The sequence below is a fragment of the Geotrypetes seraphini genome, chromosome 5 (genome assembly GCF_902459505.1).
Source record: "Geotrypetes seraphini chromosome 5, aGeoSer1.1, whole genome shotgun sequence".
Lineage (NCBI taxonomy): Eukaryota > Metazoa > Chordata > Amphibia > Gymnophiona > Dermophiidae > Geotrypetes > Geotrypetes seraphini.
Genome location: NC_047088.1, coordinates 130,978,582 through 130,998,409, shown reverse-complemented (window position 1 = coordinate 130,998,409; position 19,828 = coordinate 130,978,582). Strand labels below are relative to the sequence as shown.

The window sequence follows — 19,828 nt, the reverse complement described above, 5'->3', positions numbered from 1 at the left end:
AAAATTCTATGCTCGCAAGTAGAGCTCTCGGTTACATTTTTTTCATGACATTCTGCTTTGAACAACTGGTAAAACTCCTTGCTGTTTTTGAGCAGTATATCCCTTTGGATCATCTTCCAGAATATCAGGAACAACTCATAATCTACACCAAACCAGTAAGTTCATGGCCCATTCCATGTTTGATACATTTGATGTAACATCCAGGGCATCAGTCATGAGACAGTTAGCCTGGCTCCAAGTCTCTGATTTTGATATCAATGTTCAAACATTCAAACGTTAGCCTGGCAAACATTCCATGCTTGGGTTAGGGACTTTTTGGAGATAAGGTAGATGAAGTTACTAAAAAACTAATAACTTGTGAGCAGAGCATGACTACTTTGTCTACTGCCAAGTCTCAACCTTCTAAGACTTACCATAGACCCTCTTATCCACCCAAGAGACGTTCTTCGGCAACTTCTTCCTTTTTCAGCTCCTCTTCAAAAGAGGCAGAAGACTGCATCCTCAAAAAACTCATTCACCGGCTATTCAAAAATTAACTCAGTCTTTTTGACATGTTTCTAGAAAGCATGGACTCAATCTTCCTTAGTTTAACCCCTCTGCAACCTGTCAAGGGTTGTCTTCAGTAATAGACTCAAGGACTCTGGTTCACTCGACAGTTGGAACTCCACATCAATCTACTCGAACTTTGGGCAGTCTGCAATGCTCTCAAGACTTATCCATCTGCGTTGGACTCTCATCACAACAGGCGCTTGGGTCTTGAAAGTAACACAGAGAGATATTCGCTTCATTTCATTATAATTCCCCCAAACATCCCTCCAAGAGAGTCCTCTTTCAATTCTCAGTAGACTTCCCTTCTACAGGAAATTCCAGCTTTTCTTAATCTCAGTGCTTACAGAGCCAGATTTCTCAGAGAAATCAGGGATTCTACTCAAAATACTTTCTAATTCCAAATAAGACAGAGGTCTTCGTCCCATTCTTGACCTCCGAGCCCTCAACATAGTCAAGGAGAACATTCACATTTATCCCTAAGGACTTTATTCCCACTTCTAGACAGAGGTGATTGACTGTGCTCTCTAAACCTCAGAGAGGTATATATACACACATTCCCATTCATCCAGCCCACAGAAATTTCCTTCGATTTTGTGTGCAATGACATTATCTTTAGTATAAGGTGTGCGGAAGCTTCTCTGACGCAACTTCCGATTGCGTCAGAAGAGAAGCTTCTGCCCACACATGCACACTACTGTTTGCAGGCTCCGACAGCTTTGAAGAAGTTATTCAAAACACGCCGCGAAGGTAAAGGGGAGAGAGGGAGATAGATAGATTCGGGTAGGTAGGAAGGAGGGAGGGGGCCGCGCAAGGGGTGATGAAGAGTGGTGAAGTGGTGAGAGGGAAGGGTGGTGGAGGAAAGGAACAGACGCTGAAGGGGGGTGGAGAGGAACAGACGCTGAAAGGACATGGGGAAGACAGTGAGGAGAAGATGCTGAAGTGAAATGGGGAACAGAGTGGAGCGAAGACGCTGAAAGGAATGGGGAAGAGAGAGAGTGGGGAGAAGACACTGGAAGGGAAGAAGATAGAGATGCCAGACTATGGGGGAGTGGATGGAAGAAGATGGTTGCTAGACCAATTGGGGAGGGGGGTGTGAAGGGAGAGGCACAGTAACAGAGCAAATGGAAGACGCAGAAAGAAGACAGATGGATGGAAGGAATTGAATGAGAAGATGAGGGAAGCAGAAACCAGAGAACAAAGGTAGAAAAATATTTTCTATTTATTTATTTTGCTTTAGGATAAAGTAGTATATTAATTGTGTTTATAAAAATTTATAAACAAAGCCCTGCCAGCTGAACATCTCTTTCTCTAGTTCAGCAGCCAGAACTTTGATTTATAAGGAAGGAATAAGCTAAATATTGCAGTACTGAGGCTTGTATGGATGCTGTGGGGATGGGGCGGGGACAGTGGTCACGGGGATGGGGCGGGGACAGTGGTCGTAGGGACGAGGCGGTGACGGGGACATATTTTTTCCCCGAGTCATTCTCTAGTATAAGGTGCTATGGTTTGGACTTACTTCATCTCCAAGAGTGTTCGCCAAATGTCTAGTTGTAGTAGCAGCATCTTTTCATGCACATGGCTTCAAAGTCTTTCCTTCTTTGGACGACTGGTTTAGCAAAGCTATATCACCTCAGACAGTCCAGTCAGATACTCAAGCTACCATAGAACCTCTTAAGCTTATGGGATTTCAGGTAAATTACTCAAAGTCTCTTCTTCAAACAACTCAAATTCTAGAGTTCATAGAAGCAGTTCTCAGTGCCACAGACCCGCTATCTTGCCCAATCAAAGTCTCCTCGAATCTGCGTCAGTCTCTCCGATGGTGATTGCAACCAGCAAACTTGTCCAGAGATTTACTGTTCCATATATTCCACACCAGCAAGTGCTAATGACAAATGTTTCTATATATGCATGGGGAGCTCACCGCAATGGTCTGTGAACCAGATCGTTTTCTCAACCAAGTCCTCCTTGTCAGAATGTACAATCAAGCAGCAATGTACTATATCAACAAACAAGGGGGTATGGGGTCTCCTCTGTCAAGAAACCTTTCACATATGGAAATATGCAATTCCACACAACATTTTTCTCAAAGCAGTATACGTGCAAGGGAAACAAAATGCTTTAATTGACAAGCTCGGTAGATTCCTGCAGCCACATCAGTGGATTCTCAATTTCACAGTTTGTTATCAAATATTCTCTCTTGTACAACTTCTCAGATAGACCTCTTTACACATCCCACCACTCACAAGTTGCCTCAATTGCTCTCCAGACTGTTCTCTGACAAATCTAGGGGAAGCAGATACATTTCTTATGGATTGGTCAACAAGTTCCTGTATGCGTTCCCACCGACTCTCAAAACCTTATTCCAACTCATCTCCTTGGTGGCCAGGACAACCATGGGTTTCTCTTTTACTTCAGTTGACGGTCAAAGATCCCATTCCACCTCTTCTGACTCATAGCCAAGGTTCTCTTCTACATCCCAATCTGCAGTCTCTACAGCTAACACCTTTCAACTTCAGCATAGAGGACTGTAATCTCTCTGCTCCAGTTATGGCTATTTTAGCTGCTTCCAGAAAACCAACTACTCAGCAGTCACAACTTCTTCAACTCTTTCTGACTCTGGGTTTAAAACTACTTCTGTCAGGGTATACCACAGAGCTATTAGGGCATTCCATGCTCTTTTTAATAATAAACCTCTAGCTACGCATCCGCTGATTTCCAGGTTTATGAACCCCTGTTCAAACCACCTCCAGTTGTTCGAGCTCTAAATGTTGTACCCACTATTTTGATGAAGCCTCCATTTCAATCTCTTGCAGCTACTTATCTTAAGTTCCAGAACTCTTCCTAAGTTTCTTCCAAAGCTTGTCACGGAATTTCATCTCAGTCAGTCCATTGTCCTACCAGTTTTTCTTTCTGAAGCCTCATTCTCATCCTGGGGAAACAGCTCTTCATACTTTGGACTGTAAGTGAGCCTTGGCTTACTGTTTAGAATGACATATTGTAAGCAGCGTGAGAAAGCGAATGAATGAAATGTAGTTGTTAAGGCACTTCCCCTGTCCTGAGGAAGATATGAAACGCGTTGGTGGGGCGTAGTGTAACAGCGACATTGCACTAACATAGCTAAGTTATCTAGGGGATAAGAAATGTTCAGTATATTACTTGAAAATGAATCAGAAAGAATGATAAATTATTGAAATGAATGAAACGACTAAGAAAACATGGAAGAGATAAAAATTCATGAATTGAGATTTTGGAAATGACTTTAAAGATATTTATTTATTAAAGAGCACAGAAACAGTATGAAAAATTAGAATTAGAAACTGTGTGAAGAATATAAAAAAGGAAAAAAAAAAGAGATTAGAATAGAGGGCACATTTGGGTGAGCCAGTGACGAGTGCTGCCACATTGTACTGCAGGAACCAACAAGCAGACAAGTGACATTCTGAGATTCCCCTTGTGTCTTTTAAAAATATTATAAGCTGCTTCATAAAGCATGATATAAATTTAAACAATCTTTGAGTGGATTGATATTATAGAGTGCCTAATAGGATTGTGATTCTCAAGATAATGGCACAGATTCAAATAACTACTAACCAGAAGACATTTAGTTTTTCGTAGAATGAACTAAGCCACACAGGACTTCTCTTCAACTCTTCATCTTTTTTTATCCTAACAGATTGGAATTCTTGTCCCCAAACTGGCTATATCTTTTTATTGCTGTACTCAGGCTGGGTTGCCGATTGAGGGACTTGTAACAGTTCACATGGTCCGAGAAATGGCAGCATCAGTAGCCTTTCTGTGTTCCATTCCCATTGAAGATATTTGCAAAGCAGTTACTTGGTCCTCAATTCATACCTTCACATCTCACTATTGTCTGGAAACCTATTCCAGATGAGATGCTAGATTCAGCCAAGCAATACTTAAGAATTTATTTTCTTCTTGAAGGCACACATTCACTCCATCCCATTTCATTTAAGCTAGGAAATCCCACATGTGAGAATATGCTGCCTGCTTGTCCTAAGATAAAGCACAGTTACTTATTGCATACAGGTGTTATCTGGGGACAGCAGGCAGATATTCTCGCATACCTTCCTAGCTCCCCTAGTTACTTCTTAGCTGATTTATGGATCTGAGCTAACATTGGGTGGGAAGGCACTTGCGCATGTGTGGTGTGGTTGCGCATGTGTGGTGTGGTTGCGCATGTGTGGTGTGGTGCATGCGTGGTGTGGTTACGCATGCATGGTGTGGTTAATCGCGAAGCTTCATTGAAGCTTAAAGTGACAGTATACCTTTCACTGTTTGAACTGAGCTCTGTGGATGACATCACCCACATGTGAGAATATCTGCCTGCTGTCCCCGGATAACACCTGTTATGGTAAGTAATTGTGCTTTTCCCATCTACTCCACATCCCCTTCCATATTAGGTGGTTCATGTGGAAACTACTACATTGCTAGTAAATTCTCATATTATCTACCTAGTGCAGCTTATTAAGTAGGACCTATGTGCATCAAATAGCAGGTATAAAATTTGTGTGCATAATTTTCCTGTATAGTTTTCAAAGTCACTTTTAAAATGGACTTGGGAAAATCTACTGCTTATTTCTAGGATGAGCAACATAAAATCTGTTCTATTCTTTTGGGATCTTATCAGGTACTTTTGACCTGGATAGGCCACAATTGGAAACAGGATACTGTAACTTGGTGGACCTTCGGTCTGTCCCGAAATGGCATCTCTTACATTTTTATGTTCTAAGGTTAAACAGTATGCATATTCTTTTTACTAAATACAAAGAAGTATAATAACTTGGGTAAAGCGTTCTTTCCTTTGATTTGCAGGTACATGTAAAGTGAATTTTCCTGATCCAAATAAGCTCCACTACTTTCAGCTTATAGTTAACCCAGGTAACCACTTTTTTCTTTACCTTTCCTGATAGTTTGTTTAAAGTAGAGCTCAACAAATGTTCACTTAATATAAGAAAAAGTCCAAAATGGCCAACAGCTGAGACCTCTCTTGCTTCTCTTTCCTTACCCTTTGAACATTGTCACTAGTGAAGTGTTTTGGGGTAGGGGAATCCCCTTATAGATCAACAGTAGTTCTAGTGCAATGTGTCTAGTAGTCCTGAATGCTAGGGCTATGAATCTCAACCCTCAAGTTGCTTGCAGAATGATATAACTCTTCTTTCAACTCTTCCTCCTCCCTAGTAGGCTTGCTCCTCCTGCCCCCTTAGTTTTTCTTCTGCAAGCAAATTGCTCAGATGTGTTTCTGATCTGCTCTGCGGCTTCATTATTTTTGGATTTGAGGCTCAGTGCCTAGAGGTTTTCTCTTGTTAGGAACTGCCTGGGAAAAGATGCAGACTCGCGCAGCAAAGGTCTGTTGCTAGCAGGATCAGCTACTGGGGACACCTGTTTAGTCAGCCTGCTGTAATGCTTTTGGAACTCGCATCCCTGATTTATCAGGAGCTTAAGCACAGGCTGGTTGACTCCTTTTTGGCTTGGCCGGGATTAATAGCGGGACGGCTGGGCTCATAGAGCAAACCTGTGAGGCAGAGTTCTTCTCCATTTGTTCCAGCTGCACTTCTGAACTGAGGCAGGAAGGCATCACATGGCACAGTGAGTAAGGCTATTATAGCCTATGGGGGAAATGGGGGGGGGGGTCTTGTAAAGTCAAATTTGAGGGTCTCTGGGGCCAAAGCTAGGGTTCCCCTCCTCCAAAACCCTGTTACCTGTAGTTTCTGAACTTCAGGAGGGCTTACCCCGAGCCATTTTTGGTTCGAATTTGCTGGCAGCAACCATCTTGGATTTTAAACAATCTTTTTTTTCTAAAGCCTCCATCTGCCTCATAACCACTCGATTCTGCTTAAAATCTATAGAGATGGACCCATCTGGCTTTTCTACCCCTGTATCATGCCAGGTTTGTGCTAGATGGTCAGCTGTTGAACATTGGTATGCTGCAGGGCATGCGGGGAGGGGTGGAAACTTTGGACCCAGCCTCCTTTGAGCCCTCCAGGGCTGGGAAAACACAGGAGGCTCGATCCCAGTGGAAGAAGCCCTTTCCATAGCCCTCTGAAGGAGATTTGTTAAAGTGCAGATTGTCACCTAGTTGGGCCCGCGAGAGCACTGCGGAGTTCACTGATGGATGGCAGCACAGCCCTGGCGTGGCTCCCAATGAGGGAAGACCCTACATAGTAGTTCAGTTCACTGATGTATTAACTAAATCAACATCAGATACACCACATATGGTTAACAGTTTTAATTCAAACAAAAAAAAACCCAACAAAGCTGACTTTCTGTCTCATCACAAAAATAGCAAAAGACAATACTTCTGCCCAGGTTCTTGGAAGCTCAAATAGCAAAAAGGAATCAACACAAAAAAAATATCCTGACCCAGGTAAGTATTGTAAAGTTCTCAGTTCAGCCCAGTCTTTAACCCTTCTTTCAAGTAATGCCAAACTCACAGTCCTCAGTTCATTATACTCCAAGGATTCCTGGACTTTAGCTTATCTTAGTCCCGGTCTTCACCAGGTCCTTTGGTCTTAAACAAGCCAAACAAAAAGACTCCAGCACTATGCAGCACTCCAGTCCTGGTGTTCCTGGAACAGGATTGCCGGGTTCACTCTCACAAAAAGCTTTTCACAAGCACCCACAAAATTACCCAACCCAAGGTCTTCTGTGAACCCAACCCCAATCCTGTAAGTTCTCAGTCTTGCTCCAGTACTCACACCAGCCACACAAAGCTCTCTCCCAGCTGGTGTGGAGTAGCTCAATTAGTGCAAAGCACTAGTTCAGTACTGCTTCCAGCCCAGCCCTAGCTGCTGTGCAACAAAAAAACAGATTTCAGAAACATGCTTTGTCAGGTCCTTGTAATCCAAAATAGTCCCAACAAAAACTCTTTAAGGCAACTTCCCAAAAGCAAAAGAATAATTCATGAGCAGGAAACTGCCAGACTCACATCCATGGGTTCCAGGGATTCCACTCCAGGTATTACAGATTCTGCCACTTCCATTTGTTCCTCTGGAATCTCTTGCTCTGCCATGCCCTGTGTTACAGGACTTTCCCAAACCATAAGTTCTGGTTTGGGTGCTTGTCCTTGCCTGGCCAGAAGGATCCTTTCTGCCAGCCCTTCCTGAGCTGTCCCTCTCAGACTCTTTGAGAACTGCTTTAAGGGAGAAGAGCCACTCCCAGTCTTACATGGCTGAGGAACTGCTTTGGAGGCTCTCTGGCTCCCTCCCAGTTCAGGGGTAAAATTACACTCTGGGAGCTGATTGTATCTCCTCAGGGAGCTTGTTTTCCTGACAGGCTTTGGCTCGGGAAAGGGAACTAGGTTTGCATCACCTTCATTCTCCTCAGGATAGGCAGCCCTGTCCTCCACAACCTTTGAGGCTCTATCTGCTTCGGGATTCCTGGTTAGGAGAGTCGGCTTAACCCCTATCCTACCCTTGACAGGGTCATCCTTGGGGATGAGAATGTCACAAGATGCATGAATGCTGCAGAACCCAGGAGGACATTCAGAGAGTCCCTGCCACGATCGAGACCCCCCTGTACAAGGCTTCATCCCAGATTTTGTGAGCTTGATGTGGAATGCTTATTTAAACTGCTGGGGCCCCCCAGCATCTGCTGAAGGCACAACAATGGTGACGGCACTAGGGATTAGTCATCAGCCTAAGCCATGTGCAGATGAGACAGACCTGGATGTCTGATCTGACATCGACTGGGAGGATGAAAGGTCCAATTCCATGTCTTTATAATAATAATAATAATAACAACTTTATTCTTGTATACCGCCATACCCAGGGAGTTCTAGGCGATTCACATCAATTAAACAAAGTTTAATAAGAAATTACAATAAACTAGATTTACAAGTAATGTAGATATTCAGGTGAGCATGAGGAGGGGAGTTTTCACAACAGATAAACAAAATTTAACAAGAACTTACAATTGATCATAATTACAAGCAATGAGGTGGTTAAGGTGAGCATGAGAGGGGGGGATTGTACAGGTCATTGGAGGTAGTGAGATGGGGGGATCAAAAAGGGGGGGGGACCACAGTGTTCTCCCCAGAAATTTTTTCCAGCCGGGTGGCATGAAAAAGTAGCCGGGTGGGGCGGGACGGGGAAATTTGGTGGTGGGAAAAATTAAGGGCTCCTTTTACTAAGCTGCAATAGCGTTTTTAGCGCATGCAGAATTGCCGCGCTACACAGCTAGAACTAACGCCAGCTCAATGCTGGCATTAGTGTTTAGCACGTGCAGCAATTCTGCGTGAGCTAAACGCGTGGTAAAACTGCTAGTGCAGCTTAGTAAAAAGAGCCCTAAATGTGTACTATTTGTATTAGTTAATTATTATTAGTTATTTTCCAATGCTCAGTATGACTGCCTTTCTTAAGGTTTGACACTTGTTCCATAATTTTTTATTACATTTAAGAAGTATGCAATTCTAGAAGTGAATAATTAGATATTTGCCCTCTTTCAAATGGTATAGAGCAGCATCTCTCAAACTTTTTAAACTCCGGCACACTAAACAGAGCAAATGTTTTTTGTGGCATACTAAATGCAGCAAATAGTTTTCATGGCTGGAAAAAATTTCTGGGGAGAACACTGATGCCCTTAGTTTTCAAGGTCCAATCATGTCAAAGCAGTTGTATAATAAAAAGAATGGATAAGATAACATGAGAAGTGAAATTGTCATGAATCAGAGGGATACATACCCTGTAGGTCCTAAAAGCAGGTTTGTGGATTAGATATAAACTATGAAGGCAGTGGTGTACTTAGCATATGTGACACCCGAGGCCCATCATTTTTTTACACCCCCCCCCATCTGCATGAAAAACATGATTTTTAGTAACAATCCACAAATCACACAAGAGTGTACCTAGGAAAAGGCAGCATCTTTCATACTGCACTGAGCAGTACAGCATCAATACACCCATTGTAAAACTAAACAAGCCAGGCTAGTACAGATCAATCCTACACAGTGAATACTAACTGAAAACCATGTCTTTCGAACACACAGAACACAGAAAACACCTTCGCCTAGTATGGAATATGTAATCACAACTAACCCCTCTCCCTTTTACAAAACTATAATGTGGATTTTAGCCATGGTGGTAACAGCTCAGACTCTCATAGAATTCTGAGCAATTACCACCATGGCCGGTTCTAAAAAAAACCCTCTACAGTTTTGTAAAAGGGGGGGATAAAATAGAAAAACGTAGAGAAAGGTTAAATTGAACCACCATGAAGCTGGACTCTGTATACAATGCAATACCACAGAAACAGCAATGCATCTCCCCTAAAGCAAAAAAAAAAAAAAATAGAATTTTTTTCTACATTGTCTTTTCTGGTTTCTGCTTTCCTCATAGTCTTGTCACTCTCTTCCTTTCATCCACTGTCTACCCTCTGCCCCTTCTATATGGCATCTTCTCTCCTTGTATTCCCCTTCCATCTCTCCCTTCACCCCTATTATTCTGGCATCCATCTTCTTCCCTTCCCTCCTCCAATGGTCTGGCATCTCTCTCCTGTTCTTCCCTTCCCTCTCCCACACGCCCATGGTCTGGCATTTCACTCTCTTCTCTCCCTTCCCCCCACTTCCATCAGCATCTGCCCCCTTTCTTTCCCTCCAACCCAATTCCATCCAGTATCCTTCTCCCTTATGTCTCTTTCTCCTTTCCCTGCACACCAATTCCATCAGCATCTGCCCCCTTTCTCTCCCTCCACCACCATTCCATACCACCCTGACCCCCTTTTTCTCCCTCTAACACCCTTCTATGCTCCTCTCTCCCTCCAAACCATCAAGGTCCCATGATGACTGCTTCTGTTGCCTCTGCCTCTGGAAGATGTAAGTGATGTTGGAGGGGGTGGGCCTGGCAGACACAGGGAGTTGTGGCAAGGTTCCGCAATGACTGCAGCTGCCAGTCCACCCCTTCCGACATCACTTACGTCTTCAGGAGGCAGAGGCGGCAAATGCAGTCATCGCAAGACCTTCCTGCACTTCAGTGTGGCTGCCAACTATGCTTCGGAATAAGTACGGCAGCCACGCTGAGGTGCAGGTGCCATTTAGAGCAGCTCGGAAGTTCTGGATCCAGCCAGCTGTGTACCTCTCTAAGGCTGGTACCCGGGGCGGTCTGCCACTGTATGAGGGGACAAAAAATAATAAAAAGAATGGATAACTTGACCGAATTAGACATGTCATTCAATTATAACCACAAAAATATGTCATAAAATGTAATTCTAAACTCAAAAGACTCCAGACGAAAAGCAGACTATAGAAAGGAAACCAGAAAAGACCGGGTAGATGAAAAGTGAAACCTAGGAAAGATCTAAATTATTGTTCAAATGAGCTTCTATTAAAACCAAAGAATAAAACCACAGCACTCAGTAAAGTAAAAAAGGGAGAGTAAAATGGACTTACTGAAAAGGTCTCTGCACTGATGAGATAAATTCGTACGCAGAATAAATGTGAACACGCGACAGTGGGGCAATGATGTTTGATCTGTTGAAAGAGGCGCCAAAACAGTGTCGTCAGTGGATTGAATGCACACTGATAGGGGAGGGGCATCGGGCTGTTAAAAAAGGCTGCTTTAATAAATAAATATTGGTGAAAAACTAAATAAAAACCAAAACCATGATAAAATGCCGAACCTGACTGCAAGTGGTAGTGAAAGCAGCATAAGGCACCCGTAGTACTGTTAGTGCCAGAGCGGACCGCCCAGCTAAAAGACCCTGGGGAGAACACTGGGACCGGGAGAGTTGGGTTGTTTGAGGGAGGGGTGAGAGAAGTGGAAGAGAGGGGATTAGGGATTTTGAGCGTGGAATAAATGAGTTTTGAGTATTTTTCGGAAATCCAGTTAGGAGTGGGCCTTGAGCAGAATTTGGGCTAGCCAAGGGTTCTGTTTGGCTGCCTGGAAGGCGAAAGTTTTGTCGAAGAACCTTTTGAGGTGACATAGTTTTAGGGAGGGGAAGGCGAAAAGATTGATTCTGCGGGAGTTCTTTTTGTTGCAGTTCAGATTGAAATGTGGGGTGAGGTAGCTTGGAGATAGACCAAAAACCGTTTTATAGCAGAAGCAAGCAAACTTGAATAGGATTCTAGATTCAAGGGGTAGCCAATGTAGTTTGTGGTAAAAAGGGGTGATGTGTTCCCATTTGTTTAAGCCAAATATAAGGCGAACGGCGGTATTCTGGATCAGTTTCAGTCTCCTGATGGTTTTCTTCGTGGAGGCCAGATAAATGATGTTGCAGTAGTCTAGGATGCTGAGAATGGAGGATTGTATCAACAGGCGGAATGAGGTGTCGTCGAAGTATTTTTTTATGGTGCGTAGTTTCCAAAGTATTGAAATGCATTTCCTGACAGTAATATCAGTATGTTTTTCCAGGGATAGATGATTGTCTAGGGTGACTCCCAATACTTTTAAGGTTTGTTCGAGGGGGAAGGCCATACCACTTGGATTGTGGTGTCTTTGATTTTGTCGTTGGGGGTAGCTAGGAAGAATTTGGTTTTGTCAGGATTTAATTTTAGTCTGTGGGATAGCATCCAGAGTTCTATTTGAGTAAGTGAGCTTGAAAGAGAGGTGAGCAACTCTGGAGTGAAACTGGTTAGTGGGATGACTATTGTAATGTCATCTGCATAGATGAAGAATTTGAGCTTGAGGTTTTGCAGGAGGTTTCTCAGGGAGGCGAGGTAGATGTTAAACAGGGTGGGGGAGAGGGGGGGAGCCCTGTGGAACCCCACAGGCATTATCCCAGCTGTATGAGAGAGAGTCATTCTTGAATACCCTGTATAATGTATTTTTTTAAAAACCGCGGAACCAATTGAGGACCTGGCCAGAGATGCCGATGTAGGCAAGGCAGTCTAGGAGGATGGAGTGGTCGACAAGGTCGAATGCACTGCTAAGGTCAAGTTGTACGATCAGGGCACTAGTGCCCTGGCTGAAAAGTGAGTGTAGGTGGTCGAATAGAGCGACTATGATGGTCTCAGTGCTGTGGTCCGGGCGGAAGCCTGATTGGTTGTCATTTAAGATACTGAATTTTTCTACTTATGTGGTGATTTCGGCATTTACTAACCCTTCTGCTATTTTGGTGAACAGCGAGATGCTCGCGATAGGTCTGTAGTTAGGCGGGGTGTTGAGTGGCTCATTTGTGGTTTTTATAATAGGAGTTGTTATTATATGGCCTTGTTCTGCCGAGAAATTTCCTGTGGATAGTGAAAGGTTTACCCATGCCAACATATTGGCTTTGAAATGAGTTGGTGCGGTTTTCATGATGTTTGGGGGGCAGGTGTCCAGTCTGTAGAAGGCTTTGGTATATTTATTGTAATATTTGTTGAAGGTTTGCCAGTCGATGGTTTCAAGTTTCAAGTTTATTAGGAGTTTATATACCGCCTATCAAGGTTATCTAAGCAGTTTTTACAATCAGGTACTCAAGCATTTTCCCTCTCTGTCCCGGTGGGCTCACAATCTATCTAACGTACCTGGGGCTATGGAGGATTAAGTGACTTGCCCAGGGTCACAAGGAGCAGTGCGGGGTTTGAACCCACAACCCCAGGGTGCTGAGGCTGTGGATCCAACCACTGCGCCACACACTCCAGCTTAGGTTCGTTCTGGATCCAGAGTCGGGTTTAGATGTGTCGGAGTCTACGAGAATAGGATAGTTTCCGTGGGGATTGGCTGAGGTTGTTATCGATGATCTTAGTTTTTGTATTTTGGAGTTAAAGAAATCTGCTAGGGTGTCGGCGGATAAGGTGGGTTCTTCATGGTTGTCGATGAGTGTCTCGAGGTTGTAGAGGTCGTTGACCAGTTTAAAAAGGTTTTTACTGTTGGTGGAGACGTTGCCAATTTTGTGGGCATAAAAGTCTTTTCGTTTCTCCTTGGTGAAGTTTTTGTAGATTTTGAGTGAATGGGTGACAGGCAGGACAGTCCTCATCCAAACAGACAACCAGGTGGCCATGTACTACATCAACAAGCAGGGGGGCACAGGGTCAGCCTCGCTCTGCAAGGAAGCCTGCCGCATTTGGGAGTTCACCATCGCCATTCAGTGCCCCATCCAGGCAACCTACCTCCCGGGGGAGCAGAACGACCTGGCTGACAGTCTCAGCCGCCAGCTGGACCCCTACGAGTGGTCTCTCAACCCAGCGGTGACGAAGAAGATCTTCAGCACCTGGGGCACACCGAGCATCGACCTGTTTGCGACAGAACTGAACACAAAATGCATGATCTTTTGCTCAAAGAGACCGACCCAGCGCCGTCTCAGTCCCGACGGCCTGTCCCTGAGTTGGAACCACGGACTCTTATACGCGTATCCACCAAAACCTCTCATACCCAAAGTCTTGCAGAAGATCCTCCAGGACAGAGCAACGGTGATCATGATTGCCCCGTTCTGGCCCCGGCAACCATGGTTCCCGTTCCTGCAACGGATACCGGTACACCCACCTCTCCGCCTCCCGATCAGCGCAGATCTCATAACACAACACGGGAGCACCACCCTCCATCACAACCTGCGCTCCCTAGCCCTGACCGCATGGATGTTGAGAGGATGAACCTACCACAAGATGTGGAGCACATTCTCATGGTAGCCAGAAGACCTTCAACCCGAAAATGCTACGGATTTGAAATGGAGAAGGTTCCGCCACTGGTGCACGAACACACAGCGAGACCCTTACAACTGCCCCATACCAGACATCCTGCAGTACCTACTGAGCCTATCTCAGATGGGCCTAAAACCTACTTCCATCAAGGTCCATCTAAGTGCGATTGCGGCGTACCACGCTGGCTTGGACAACTCACCGGTGTCGGGACACCCGGTATTCGCAAGATTCATGAAGGGACTGTCCATCTGCACCACCGGTCAGACCACCACCGCCCGGATGGGACCTGAACTTGGTGCTGCATCAGCTCACCCTCGATCCCTTCGAACCCTTGGGGGAGGCAGACCCCAGATTCCTGGCTTGGAAAACCCTCTTCCTGACCGCCATTGCATCGGCCAGACATATCAGCGAGATCCAGGCCCTGGTCCATCACCCCCCCCCCCCTACACACTGCTCCATGAGGACAGGGTGGTGCTCAGAACCCACCCCCGATTCTTGCCGAAGGTGGTGTCAGCGTTCCACATCAACCAGTCTATCATCCTCCCTGCACTCTACATTCACCCACAGGGGGGCTCGCAGCCACTACTATGTGGTCCACTGTAGCTCCAAACCGTGCTCAATAGCACACTCAGTGGCTGGCCACAAAATAACACCCTGACGTGTGGCCCGGACTGGAGCCACCCTGCAGGACCGGATTCCAAACAGGAACCAAAAAGAAAAGAAAAAAACCAGATAACAAAAGTCACCACGATTATTCTTCAATGACAAAATAATATCAGATTTTATTTCTCTTTTGTCCCAAGGTAAGTAGGCTTTCCAAAACAGATGACAAACTTGTCAGAATGTTCTTCCTTACAGTAACACAAAAAGTAGAAAACAAAACCAGCAAATAACAGTCTAAATAAAGGCATTAATTTGCTCTCAGCAATGTTTCTATTTTAGTTGTGGCAGAGGGTTTAATTGCCCCCAGCCTTAGGGTTGTCTGCTTTAAAGCAGGCAGCTTCCAAAACACAAACAAAATATAGTTCAGTGCACACATTCAGCACAAGTATCTCAAAAGTCCACACAAGCCTCTGGCCAGTTCCAGTCACTGCCAGGAAAGGAGAGTGATAGGTTTTGCGAAATAAAGCCTCTAGACCGGCCTTCAAAAATTCCCTCCCAGGGTGTTAGCAAAACCTCTCCCAAATACAATCACCCCTTAGCTTGCATTCAAAAGAAAAAATTGTTTCTTCAAACAGTCCATAAACACCAACCTCATTCACTGCTTGAGGGTGGAAGCGAAGTTCACCTGCATGGGCTCAACAAACTCAGGAGCAAACTCTGTCAGGCTTTCTTCTACATCCATGTTCTGACCTTCTAGAAAATTTAATTCCTCAGCCTGACCAGCCTCTATCACCTCCATAGGCATAGGCTTGTTGCACCTGCTTGGCTCCAGGGACTCTCTAGGGAGAAAGGGCTTAAAACCTCTCCCTAGCTGGCTTCCCTTCCTGTTCTCTGAAACAGGTTTATATACCTTGGGGCAACGCCCTGCTGTGTCAGCCCTGGCAGTGTTCCAAGGGCCTCTTGGGCTCCCCCGGTGGTCAATGTAATTATCTACCTCAGAAACAACCTGTCCCTTCCCAATTCCTCCCCGGGATTTCTTTTTTACTTCTTTTCTCTCTGTCCTAACTGGGACCTGAACAGGGAGAATACCTGGCTGGTCACAACAGCGACACCCCTTGGACTGTGTCGGACCCTGACCACCTACATTAACAGGACACAACAGACCAGACAAGCCTCACAACTGTTCGTCTCCTATGACCATAACAGGCCAGGACGGCCGGTCACCAAACGCACGCTCTCGCACTGGATATCCCAGTGCATCTCCTTCACCTACAGAAGAGCGCAGTGTGAACCGCCAGTGGGAGCCCACGCCCACCAGCTCAGAGCCGTAGCCACCACTCTGGCTCATCTACACCATACACCAATAGAGGACATCTGCAATGCAGCCACTTGGTCCTCCTTGCACACCTTTACCAAGCACTACTGCCTCGACATAGCATTCCACGCCCCGAATGCATTCGGCCAAACAGTCTTGCAAGCGGTCCTCCCCCTCCCGGGAGGGACACCAACCACTACCACTACCTTGACAAGCACTGATCAAGTAGGGGGGCACAGATACTGATTAAGTGCCAGCCAGTACTACATGTCTAGACTAGAGGTTCAATATACAAGTACTAATTGTTACACGCAATTACGAATTGTTACTGTTTACATGCTATTACGAATTGTTACTGTTGACCAGTTAGTTTTTCTCACTGTTCCTTGACGGTTATTGACCAGTTGCACTGTTCGGCGAGTATTATTGCCCAGTTAACACAGCACTTTATTAAAGAAACCTGTTTGCACAACTGAGCCTGCTTTGCCTGATTACCCTGCCCGGCTCGGCCTCCACAGCCAGGCGAGGGATGCACAGAGCGCTAAATCGCAGGTCCATTCAGTACACCCATATGTGGCTGACTCATCCTGCTTGTCCTAGGAGAAAGTGTAGTTACTTACCTGTAACGTAGGTTCTCCGTGGACAGCAGGATAGTCAGCCACACAACCCACCCGCCTCCCCATATGGCCGACCCGGCCACAGCTAGGAACATCCTGGGGATTAGGGGGAAGCAGGGGGGAAATGGGTAGGGCTCGGGCATGCCCAGTGGTGCCCGGGCACTGCACGTGCTCAGAGAAAAAAAAAAAAAAAATCTCTTTGAGCTATTGGAGAGCTTATCCGTAAATTGGGAGCTGTTGGGACAACACCCATATGTGGCTGACTATCCTGCTGTCCACGGAGAACCTACGTTACAGGTAAGTAACTACACTCTTCCAAACATTGTAACAGTTTTCTGTGGTCCACTAAATCAAATGCAAAACTCATGTCAAATTGCATAATCAAGGCATTGAGGCCCTTACTAAACAGGAAATGTAAATTATCCAAAATAGCCGCAATTACTGTCTCAGTATTAAACATAGATCTAAAACCTGATTGAGATTCATGAAAAAGTGAAAATTGATCAAGATTAATTAATGATTAATTGAGAATGGACCAAACCTTCCATAATTTTGCAGAAAAATGGAATAGATGCTACTGGTCTGTAGTTAGTTATTAAGGCTGGTGATTCTTTACGATTTTTTGGAATTAGAGTTATTATAATGTGACCATAATTAGTAAGAAATTTTCAATTTTTTAAATTGTCATTCAAGTAATTCAACAAGTTTAACTTAAAATCTAATTGAGCTGCCCTCATAATTTCTGGTGGGCAAGAATCCAAAACACAATAAGATCTAACATACTTGTTATATAATTTGATGTAATTATTCCATTCTAAATCATGAAAGGAGCTCCAGATCATGTCCACTTGTACTGCAATTCCTTGCATATTAGGTGTTTTATATTCATAAATATCACTTGTCGAGCAGATATTTCTTAAATTTGTAATTTTTGAATCAAAATGCTGAGCTAACTCGTTTGCTAGAGGTATTTTAATATTATACGTAGATTGAGTATGGTGTGTAGTATCAAATAAATTTGTAACTAAATTTAACAGTTCTTTTGTATTAATACCCTTTGAACTCAGCTACTCTTGTCCATTGAGAAAAGTGACCATTTAACCCTACCCTCTGTATTCTATCCGATAACTAATTTCTAGTACCCAACTAAACTTAGCCACCTATCCCATGACACTTTAATTTTCTCAGGAACCTCTTGTGAGCAACTTTATCAAAAGCTTTCTGAAAATCTAGATACATTATTTCAACTGGCTCACCTTTATCCACATTTTTATTCAACCTTCAAAGAAGTCAAGGAAATTTGTGAGGCAAGATCTCCCTCGGCTGAACCCATGCTGACTCCATCTCATGAAATCATGTTTGTCTACATGTTCCAAAATTTTATTTTTTATAATTGTTTCCACCATTTTGTCCGGCACTGAAGTAAGGCTTATCAGTCTGTAATTTTCCTGGATCTCCCCTGGAGCCCTTTTTAAAAATCGGCCTAACATTGGCCACCCTCCAGTCTTCAGGTAACATAAGAACATAAGCAGTGCCTCTGCTGGGTCAGATCAGAGGTCCATCATGCCCAGCAGTCCGCTCACGCGGTGGTCATCAGGTCCAGAACCTGTGTAGTAATCCTCTATCTATACCCTTCTATACCCTTTTCCTTCAGGAAATCATCTAATCCCTTCTTGAACCCCAATACCGTACTCTGTCCTATTACACCCTCTGGAAGCGCATTCCAGGTGTCCACCACCCTTTGGGTGAAGAAGAACTTCCTAGCATGGTTCTGAATCTGTCCCCTTTTAATTTTTCTGAATGCCCTCTCTTTCTTGTAGTTTTCGAAAGTTTGAAGAATCTGTCCCTCTCCACTTTCTCTATGTCCATCATGATCTTGTAAGTCTCTATCATGTCCCCTCTAAGTCTCCGTTTTTCCAGGGAAAAGAGCCCCAGTTTCTCTAATCTTTCAGCATATGAAAGGTTTTCCATACCTTTTATCAATCGTGTCGCTCTTTTCTGGACCCCCTCGAGTATCGTCATATCCTTCTTAAGGTACAGCGACTAATACTGGACGCAGTACTTCAGATGCGAGCGCACCATCGCCCGATTACAACGGCAGGATAACTTCTTTTGTTCTGGTTGTAATAACATTCTTGATAATACCTAGCATTCTATTCGCCTTCTTAGAGGCCACTGTGCACTGTGCCGACAGCTTCATTGTCTTGTCCACTATTACCCCCAAGTCCTTTTCTAGGATACTTTCACCCATTACCAGCCCTCCCATCGTATAGCTGTACTTCCATAGCAAAGCAGCAGATGAATCCAGACTAGTGGGTATAGCTCACATCGACCAGCAGGTGGAGATAGAGAACTGATTAACAGTTGGCCTTAAAGCCTGGTGTTCCTCTTGTTACTTCAGTTTTGCTCTATCTCCCAGCAGGAATGGAGCTTACTCTACTAGCTCCTGGATTCTGGCTGGGGCCGGTTTGGTGGTGTTCCTGTGGCTTCCTCTGTTGAGACTCGGTCTCTTCAGTAGGACAGAGGTGCCTGGCTGAGCGGTGCCGGCTTTGGGAGCTACACCTGGGCCCTCCCAGGTCCCTTCTCCACCCTCCCCTCCGTTGGTTTGAGTGGGTTCTTGGGCCACTGCAGGAAGTTCGTCTTGGAGTTCTTCATTCCAGTACAAAAAAAACAGCGTCTTCTTGCTTGTGCTGAGCCATGCTGTGTGGCTTGCAGTGCGATTACCAGCTGTAACCCGACTGCAGTTAGAGCGGGGACCGGTTGGTGAGTTACTGTGTTTGCTGTCTGCCTCCTCTTTAGTCAGTCGGTCGTTCGTGTTCGTTCCGGCGGTCGCGGGGGGGGGGGGGTGGAGTCAGCGGTCGGCGGCGTGGTGCCGCGTGTGTGAAAAAAAAAAAAAAAAAACAAGTTTTTTTTGAAGCGCCGGTTTTAGCGATGGCAGCAGTGGCGGCTCAGTGGTGCTCGCGCTGTGGGAAGCGCAGAGCACTGTCAGGCTTCTGCTCTGCAGGGTGTGGGGACACACCGGCAGAAGATGCCTTCCTGCAAGCGTGTGAGTTAGCCATCTCCCGTGAGGCACGGTCTACGTCCCCGGGCCTCGAGGGTGACTCGGGGGGGACTGCAAGGCTCTTCCGCGGCTGAGGGGAGGTCAGCGGAGGTCAGGGAGCCGGGGTCGCTAGG

General features: G+C 45.1%; 1 protein-coding gene across 10 annotated transcripts in view; it reads left to right on the top strand.

Moving 5' to 3' along the window:
- Nucleotides 1-19,828, top strand: part of UBE2F (ubiquitin conjugating enzyme E2 F (putative)) — a 625,415-nt gene that overhangs the window by 289,319 nt on the left and 316,268 nt on the right. For all 10 annotated transcript variants that reach the window (XM_033944350.1, XM_033944352.1, XM_033944349.1 and 7 more), the window contains one exon: nt 5,383-5,448. In XM_033944350.1, the coding sequence (XP_033800241.1) occupies nt 5,383-5,448 (66 nt within the window). The remainder of the gene's footprint in view (nt 1-5,382; nt 5,449-19,828) is intronic.